Source organism: Solanum dulcamara, chromosome 7, assembly GCF_947179165.1.
Source record: "Solanum dulcamara chromosome 7, daSolDulc1.2, whole genome shotgun sequence".
NCBI lineage: Eukaryota > Viridiplantae > Streptophyta > Magnoliopsida > Solanales > Solanaceae > Solanum > Solanum dulcamara.
The window spans coordinates 18,070,029-18,079,997 of NC_077243.1; the positions used below are offsets into that span (position 1 = coordinate 18,070,029).

General features: G+C 31.9%; 1 protein-coding gene across 1 annotated transcript; it reads right to left on the minus strand.

Moving 5' to 3' along the window:
• Positions 1 to 1,546: 1,546 nt before the first annotated feature.
• Positions 1,547 to 8,249, minus strand: LOC129895709 (ferric reduction oxidase 4-like). The gene is made up of 8 exons (XM_055971458.1): positions 8,077 to 8,249; positions 7,584 to 7,680; positions 7,303 to 7,494; positions 6,980 to 7,214; positions 6,010 to 6,337; positions 4,911 to 5,148; positions 2,430 to 3,166; positions 1,547 to 1,899 (listed from the first exon to the last, which is right to left on the minus strand). Exons 1-8 carry the CDS (start codon positions 8,225 to 8,227, stop codon positions 1,760 to 1,762), a joined length of 2,118 nt encoding a protein of 705 aa, XP_055827433.1. The 5' UTR covers positions 8,228 to 8,249; the 3' UTR covers positions 1,547 to 1,759.
• Between the last annotated feature and the right edge of the window lie 1,720 nt (positions 8,250 to 9,969).

Below are 9,969 nucleotides of genomic sequence, written 5' to 3' on the forward strand. Positions count from 1 at the left end.
TTTGTTATCCATAAATTAAAAAAGTATACAAATAATATACTATTAATACACAAAGCTAATACATATATTATTTCTTCTAATATACCCAACCAAATAACGATACTAGTACTTCTCATTCTTCTGAGAAGTCATGTGGCAGATGGCCCAAGAGATGGAAGAATATTCTTTATTTATTTTATTTTCTTAATGTACGTGTTACATGATCTATATATATGTAAAAGCTCATTAGTTTTAGTCCAATTTTGTTTAATTTCTTATGTACTTTATGCTTTACTGTTAAAAACTCAAGTCACTAGAAATACTTCTACTACTAATTATCTGTTTGGAATAACATTTATGGTCGGAGACAGTTAAAATCAATTTTGTATAATTTTATTTGTTTGGAATTACACTTGACTATTATTTTAAATAATAAGTTTTCAGTATAATGTAACCGGTATTTTTTTTTTAACGGCGGTGAAGAGAAAGAAAGTGCAAGTGGTGGAAGAACAATGAAGAGGAGGGAGTAAAATAAAGGGAGATTCAGATTTTCGATAAGACGAGTGTATTATTTTGAAGGAGTAAATTTAAGATATAAATTTGATTAATGTTCGATCTTTAGGTTCTTATCATATTTGAATTCATTAAACTTCAAAAAATTACAAATTCAAAATTAATATTCTTATTTTTAAAATAGTAATATATATATATATATATATATATCATGTGCCAAACGTATTGGAATCGGTTGAATCGATTGACTAAACTATATCATCTACTATTATTGATTTTAATGTATACATTTGGTTTAATTATATAAAATGTTACGGAGCTAAAAAGAAAAATAGAAATTTCAATGTGACATACTTAAATTTTTTGAAAGAATAAATCAAATAAAGAAAAAGTAATTAATTAAAAGGCAAAAAGTACTACCAATAATAAGAGAGGTGTTATCTATGCCAAGTAACTTTAGAAAGAAAAAGAAAAAACAAGAAAATAGGCATAAAATTCAAATTTCTAACCTTACCTAAAGAGGTGCACCCAATAATCATTGCACTATATGATACTTCAAGATTGCGTAATTTTTATAAAAATATAACACTACTTTACATATCTAGGAAAGGAAGCCTGTGTTCACATGAATCCCCCTAGATACGCCCCTTGAGTAAAATGGATTGGAAGTTGAGGTGGTATGCCAAGTGACATATCACATCAAAATGTCCGTATCAACACCATCACATACATGAGATTGAGCGTCCACCTTGGACAATCCTAATGGAGGAGAGATATATGACTTTCGACAATCCTTTCTCCTTGAGGTAGTTTTGAGTTTGAGTTAGGCTAGCGTTCATTTAACATAGTTTTAAATTTGAGATAGATCCAAAATTCATTTAACATATATACATATCATGCTGATGATCGAAGGGGAGCGTTAGAGTAACTGGTAAAGTTGCTGCCACTCTTATGGTCAGGCCCTTCCCCGAACCCCGCGCATAGCGGGAGCTTTGATGATCAAATAATTATTTCATCAAACAAATATATCAAACTGTGTAAATAGTAGTAATTACATTCAAATTCAATTTACAAGATGACCTTTCAAGCAAACATGTTCATTTTATACAACTTATGACCAGATTCTACTGTACAACACAACTTTTTAAACCATATTTCAGAAACTTACACACAACCAAACAATCCAAAAGTCAAAGAAAATAGAAAACTGTAGCAAAAGACAATACACAGGCCCTTATTTTTTGTGGTATAAGCAAGCACTAGAGCATCACCAATCAAAGCTGATAGACTCAAAGTGGAGGTTTTGTGCCAAGCCAGAAGCACATATTTTGGCAACCTCATGTCTCATGCTCTTTGGCCCGCAAACTAAAACTCCAATGTCTGATGCTTTGCAACCAAAAAGTATTCCTGTCATTCAATTCAAATAATATAAGTTCCTCTTGTTACAATTATTTTAAGACCATTAATGTGTGTCAGCCAAAAAATTATATTGTGTATACAATTCAAATATTGTTTTTTTCATCTCAATTTATGTGACATTGTTTTTCTGAACATAAAATTTAAGAAAGAACAAAAGACTTTTGAGACTTAGGTCTAGACTATATATAGAACAAACCTTAGATATATGTACAATGTCTATAAATCATCTTATTAAGAATAAAATAATAACTTTAAAGTTAAATTATTTCTAAACCTAAAAAAAAGATAATCTACTATATTTCCTTTAAAAGTACTTTAGTGTGCCACATACAATCATGAATTGGGATAAAAAGGGTATTACTTTCGATGCATATATATTAAATCGAAATTCGCGGGTAGCAAGGTCTTTGCATATGCATGTGAAGACTGAAGTACCAAATAATAAGTTCCTCTTGTAATAAATATTTCAAGAATATGGTATGTTTATTAGAAGTAGAAAGAATTACTAGAAAACTTACTTTTCAGATCAGGCCTAGCACCATAATGCACCTTAGTAGCTTGCACAATTGGCTGGTGAGGAAAGCTTTCCATCTCCATTTCCGTACCACATAAATTACCAACAGGTGAATTTGTTGGATTGGTGGGAATTTCCACATTCTGAATTTGTTTCCCTTCAATTTCATTCTCCCTTTTTTGCCACATAAAAATAACGCTGGTGGCAATAAATACCGAAGCACAAACCAAAAACATATCCCAAATAATTTTCGCGCTGTAATGATACAATTTTCCATCGCGTTCAATCGGATATATGGAGTAACGCGTAACGAGGCCTAACAAAAGGAGAAACATGAAGAAGGACGACGAAATTATCGCGCCGAGCCAGAGCCAACTGCTTTTGCCGAGTGCTGCAGAAATTGGAGAGTCATTTGGATTTTGTTTGAACACTATTAGTTGTTGTTTGGACTTGGAAGTTAATTCGAGGTTGTTATCATGATCATGTTGTTGTGGATCGTTTTCTCTAGTGATATAGGCTTCGATTTGGAAATCTAAGTTGGAGATATCAGAAGGAGTTGTGGAGAGTGGAAGCAAGAGATCAAGCATTGTAAGATCAGTTGTGTTCTTGAAGGATGTGATTAAGATGACTTTTGGTACTTTGGTGTTTCGTTGAACTGTGCTTCTGTAAATGAGCTCTCGAAATATGGAAATCATGGGAGTAATTCCACTACCTCCACTGACCATCACCAAGCATTCTCGACTGCAATATATATGTCACATACTAATTAATAGCTTGAAGAACATTTTACACTATTAAACCTATACATTTATGGGCTATTTTGTAAACTAGATCATCCCTTTATTACACCGGTGTAGATATTGAATTTTTGTAAGACTCTACAACTACTCCACCCTAAACCCTAGCTCATGCATATATAAAGGGTAATATAGTCCCTTCAAAATTAATCTTGAATATCCCGTAAATTTTTAGGATATTCATAAAGAGATCAAAATATATCACATTCTTCTTGATAGCCAGTACTTCAAGAAGATACACAAATCATTTCATGTAGATTAAGTCCAAATCATCCTATGTTCGAGAAATACGCTACTTACGACCCTCAAATCACTGAGAAAACGCTACTAACTACCCACATTGTTTATCAATAAAATTTTGTTTCTTCATATTATTTGTGATTGTAATTTATTTTCTATCACTTTAAAATTTGTTGCAAACAGAATACATATGAGGTATATTAAACTGATCATGAATATTTACGACAAAGCCAAAGTAGAAACTTACTAACTCTCAAACTCAAATTAGATTAACAACTAGGAAGATTATGTGATCAACGTAACGAGCATAATATTTGAATATAAATCAACAGCAGTTTGATAGTAATAATGTTTAGGCAACGAGAAATCTTCTCATTTACTGATCCTAGTATTATAAAATGAGTTCTAACTTATAAACAAAAATCCTAAATAATTAAATAGTTCTGCAGAAATTTTAGCAATGGAACTGGTTGATACTTACACTCACTAGACAAAAAAATTCGCGCATTAGTAAAATATATGCTAAATAAAACGCATGAATAAAAGAAGCATATATAAACACGAATGCATTGTGAAAAATAAGAACAAGGGAAAAAGGTCTTAGAGATAATTAAATCGCCTAACAAATTCACATAGATGCATCATGCATGATTGTTTTTTTAATTAAGTACCTTGAATTACTCCCTTCATCCTTATTTGTGTGATGTATTTTTAAAAAAATTGTGGTAAAAAATAAGTTATTGATATTTGTATGCATATAAATTATTTTACTAAGAATAAAATAAATATTTTAAAATTAAATATAAAAATATATCATTTTTTTAAAAATGATCTAAAAAAAATATGTCATATAAATTGAAATTAAAAGCAGTAATATTCTAGGTATTCTTGTAGTTTGTACTAGTAAAGGAATAAAAAAAGAAAAATCTGAACATATGTCCGTAATTGGTACTCCTCTTGTGTCCATTTATATGACGATGTTTGAATTTTGAGACTCAAATTAATTATTTTTTTTAATCGTAATATTTTTAAATTTTTTTAAATATTTTAAATTATTAATTATTACAATAATTAGTATAATATATGTAAAATTTGTTTAGAAAACTAAAAGACAAATTCTAAATGAACGATCAAGTTTGAATCTCAAAAAGTAAAAAATGTCAGGTAAATTGAAACTGGTAATACTCCTTCTGTCTAACAATAGTTGTCCACTATTGACTTAACACAAAGATTAAGAAGCAGTAAATACAATTTTACTAAATCACCCTTATTAAATACAATTCATCTAAACAATGAAAATGAATACAATATTTAATAGCAAGAGTAAAATAGACACATTATGGTAAATTAATTATTAAGTTTATAAATTTGACAAGTATTGTTGGACATCCCAAAATAAAAATAATATAGTAGATAAGTAAAAATAAACGGAGTGAGTATATAATTACCTTAAGAAATGAGATGATGAAGGTCCATAGGGTCCCTCTGTTGAGATTTGAAGATGATCTGGAGAAGAAGAAAGTTGTTTTTCTAACTTTTGGCTCCAACTTCCGACGCATTTAATTACAACACTCAGTTTATCTGTCTCCAAATTACTGCTTGAAACAATAGTAAATGGATGCCACTGAAACTTGGATACGCTTGGCACGTTCACAAACAAGATGCTTGTAGGATTGTACGTCAACCCTGTTATGATGTGAAAAATATAAGTACCTGCATGTAGGTAGCATATATAGAACTACTACTAACTAGTACTATAGTGTACTACTACTGTAAATCTCAATGTGCGTGAACATATTTAATTAATTGGGTATAATAATCTTTAATAATAATGATTCATAACAAGAAAGACTTTCATTTTGGAATTTTTGATGTTAAAGCTCGTTTGGACACGATTTGAAATCAGATTGATTTGGCGCAAAATATGAAAACTTCATAATTTGTAAAAATCATTAAATTAATTGAAATTTGAAATTCTATTTTTTTTTGGAGAATTTAAAAGTTGAAATCATGATCTGAAATTGAGATTGAAATTTTGTTGACAATTCATAAACAAACATTGATTCCAAATTTAAACCCCAAATACCTGACCAAGCGCCAACTAATTATATATAACACCTGTCATGTATGCAACCTTCTCATTGATGATAATATGAACAATTTAAATTAAATTCCTCCAAATTTAGAAAGGGAATCATGCCTTTATAAACGGGCTAAAATGAAAATTGTTTCATATATATTGACACAAAGGAAGTTATTTCATTAATTAACATCTTGAAAAGGTAAGATGCATGCTTAGGTAGCCGTAAGGATATATATGTACGTACTACATCTGTTTCATTTGATGTGTACCTCTTATATAATTTGATTGAGTATGAAATTTTTGAATGTTGTAATTTTAATTTTAATTAAGCATGTGATCATGTGAGATATTGACATTATAAAATTGTTAGATATAGAAAATGATATTCTTTTTCAAACAGATTAAAAAGAAAAATAGGACTCATAAATTAAAAGCGGAAGAATATATGTATAGTGTATATTTACCTGGATTCTTGGAAAAGGTAAGTTCAAAAGTGCTGCAAGGTAAAAGTCGTGAAGAAATTAATGTAACACTTCTTTTAGACTGTAAGAATCTCAAGTATCGATCGATGAGGAAGAGAAAGATTCCAGGGAGGATCATGCATGTGTAGGCAGCTCCAACATGCAAAAGGTAGAAGATGATGTAGAGAGTGTAGAGCTGATGAGTGTAGAAGAATATATCGAACATCTTTCTCCTTATCTTGTACAAACTTGTAACCCACATTGTTATTGCAATCAAAATAGCAATTTCCCCAGCTACGTTCGATACGTACGTACTGCTCCATTCTATCATCTGCAAAATATGTGTATTTACAATTAAGTAGCTTTGCTTGTTTCGGTTAAAGACATAATTAAGGAAATAAGAAGTATGTGTTCTCTTTGAAACCTGAAGTTATTAGATGAGATTATCATACACTTCAACATGATATCAGAACAGATAGAAATCTTAGGATCAAAACTTGGCACTCTTTACAAAAAATGGGATTTTTAACCAGAAGGGTGAACCATTTGTAGTCATGGTCTGAGTATATTCAGTACAATAGAACAAGGGTATAATCAATGTATAGAGTGTATACACATAAATTATACAACAATTATTCTGGCTACATACAATTTGTGAAAAATAAAAATTAGGGTTATTTTTTGTTATTAGACAGTTGGGTAGTGTAAAATTCCCTTGCAAAATAAAAAATAAAAAAAATCACTTCAAACACCGAATAAGAACAAAAGAAAAAAAATTCAGGGTCTTGAGTGATCATTGAATAATGATCTTATTTTATGTTTACATTTTAAATTTTCTCTCTTTCTCTCTCTCTATATATGTATATGTATGCATAATTCGAGCAAAAAATAATGAAATCAGATGACTAACCCTATAATTGTTTGTTATTAAAGATATCATTCTCTAATTGTCAAAGGAATGTGAAGAAATTACCTCTACCATTTGATTAGAGACGGCATAGTATATGATGAACCCAACACTATGAAGAAGTGCAAGGGCCATAGAGAGATGACCCAGCCAAATGTGATATTTGATGCTTGATTCCGAAGTTAGTCCTACCAGAGGCAATATTGACGACAATCGGGTCACTGGGAAAAACAAAAAAGCATAGCAAACATTCCCAATATAGCCAAGCCTCAAAGCTACACTTCTAAACTTTGCCATCCACCTGTAAAAATTGTTGTTACAAGTAACTATTACTAGTTGAAAAATCAACCCTAGGAAAAAGGGAGTTGACCAATAGATCTATGACTTACACTTTTTCGGCGGGATTATGCATATGGAGATTACCATAGCTGATATAGATGTAGTTGGCTAAAGACCAAACTAGAAGGATAGTAAACATAGCAGCGAAAATAAGTTCAACGGCGTTTACAATTCCAAGAGATTCCATCACGAGCCATGGCCGTCTCCATGAACCAAAATATTGCCGCCCCTTATTAGTACTACTGCAGTACAACAATATAAATTATACATTAATTGAACATGCCTAGAAGGGATATATCAAACATGAAATTAATAATACCAACTAATTAACCTGTGATCAGAAGTTGACTTGCTGTAAAGATGAAGATAGACACAGCTCACAGCGGCTATCAACATTATGGGAAATGTAAATAAAAGAAGATTTTTCCCTGTAAATATTTAAGACAAGTGCAAAGTTTATTAGGTATGTTGCGAAATATTGGTGGTTAACTAGCACATAATTAGTCACGAAGCAAAGAGAAAAGGAATAATTACAAAAGGACTCAAAAAGGTTAGTACATGTGCCTTAAAAATGAACCAAAACATGACATGATATTCGAATTCAGGCACGTTCTGATCGCGCTAAGATCGATCTTGCAACAATGAGCAGTTGCTTACTGGCCGTGCCTGCACAACTCTAAGATTTCCATTTTTTCTCTAATTTGGGTAATTGCAACGCAAGCCTTTTAGGGTTGGGTCACAATTCGGATTCTTGGCACAATTTACAAGCTAGGTAGGACCATTTAATCTGGAAACTAAACAGGAACAAATGAGTAATTAATTACCTTGTTCCCTGAAATATGTAGAGTCCAGCTTGATTAGTAGCTGGGGAGTCCATGAATTTTTGTAAGTGGGTGTAGGTAACATAACCCATATGAAAAGCCACCCAACAAACACCACAAGAAAAAATATATTCAAAACAGATTTGCTCCCCATCTTCGCACAAACTGAATGATCTTTTTTCTTTGAAATTAACTATTTCAATAGAAGAGATGCTATCTATCTATATATAGAAGAGAGTCTTGAAGTGGAACATCATGCTTCATGTTTTTTGTTTTACCTATTATTTGTGATGTTAGCTACATATTCCCCTTGCGTGGACTTGTCAAATTGTATTATTTCCTTAGTTTTTTAATCGACATTTTAAAGGTGAATAGCAGTACTCCAGTAAACTTGCCTGTCAACAAACAGGAAGAGCCACTTTACCACATTTGACAAGGTAAAAGAGGGTTTAAGCTGGAAACATCTCACTAGTTTACATACTCCGTTTTGAGGTGATCTGTCATGGCTAGAGGCCGAGGATAGGGGCCTGGAAGAAATCAATAACCACATACGAGAGCTCAGTGAGGCTCGTGTAAAGATATGACACCTGAGCCTTAACTCAACCTCAAAAACTAGCTCATAAGGGAGGTTTGTCCAAGTCCATATAAGCAGTGGATGCTCAACTGGAGCGTGAACACTTATAAATGGGGGCCCAACACCAGTGAACAACAAATTAGGATGGGTCTAGCTCTGAATCTAACACCTCAAAAGCTAGCTCATCATGAAGGGAGGTTTTTTCAAGTCCATATAAGGAGACCAATTTCCCATCCCTCTACCGATGTGGGACTTTTTAACAGCCCGTGTGCAATGGAGGAACCAAATCTGGAGAAACATATTATAACACCAGAACATAATACGAAGTAGTGAGCTTGAAGGAAGTTGGGACATCGCTCCTTAGTTGCTTAAGCTTATGTGAGTCAATTTTGGTCTAATGTTGGAGTGCCTGATCTTTATCTGCATGATGAAGGCCACTATGTCAATCTATTGTGGACATGCAAGATGAGGTGTTCTAGCTATTCAAAACCAAACATCATTAATATATAACAAACCAATTATCTTGAAACCTTGGACCCAAAATTTTAATTTGTCTGCTGTGTCATGTGTCAGTGCAATTGACAATCTTGTTTATGCTAATTGAGATTAATGTCATTAGCAAGCTAGAATTTCATTTGCAAGGATATATGCTAATTGATCACTAAGACTTAACCAAATGAAAATAATAGTTATAGAAGGAAAATTCAGATGATGGTCAGTTCTGATTAAAAACCAAAGTTTGTGGAAAATGAGACCTGAAACTAAAGAAGCTGCCAAGCAGAATAAAAAGTAGGAGACAAATGTGTAAATAGAGATCTAAAGGGTGTGATAAATGTAGAAATTTTATACTGCCAAGTCATTTTTATCTGTCGTACGTTCGGTAATTTTTTTTATTTTTAATATTACAAATCTCATATCTTAGACAAGTTTAATTGTAAATATACTTTAGGTGACCTGAATAGTAACTTAAAACTAAAAGAGAAGACATGTACTTACTTAAACCCGAACAGTATTTACAAACCAAACAAACAATTTTACCTTGGCATTTAAAAATCAAAAATAAAAATATCTATCAATTAATCATGATTGTTGACAAATACATCGATACGCAGGACATGCCCTTCAATCATTAGTTAGATGTAAATATGGAATGTGAGTAAAATCCTGTACAAACCACCAAGTACTATTCGTAGGTTGAAATAACTAGGGACAATTAATTAGTTGACCACAATAATTAGGGATAATTAACTAGTTGACCACACGCATAGCTCGGGGCAGAGCCACATGGTGGCTAAGGGTTCATCCGAATCTCTTTTGATGAA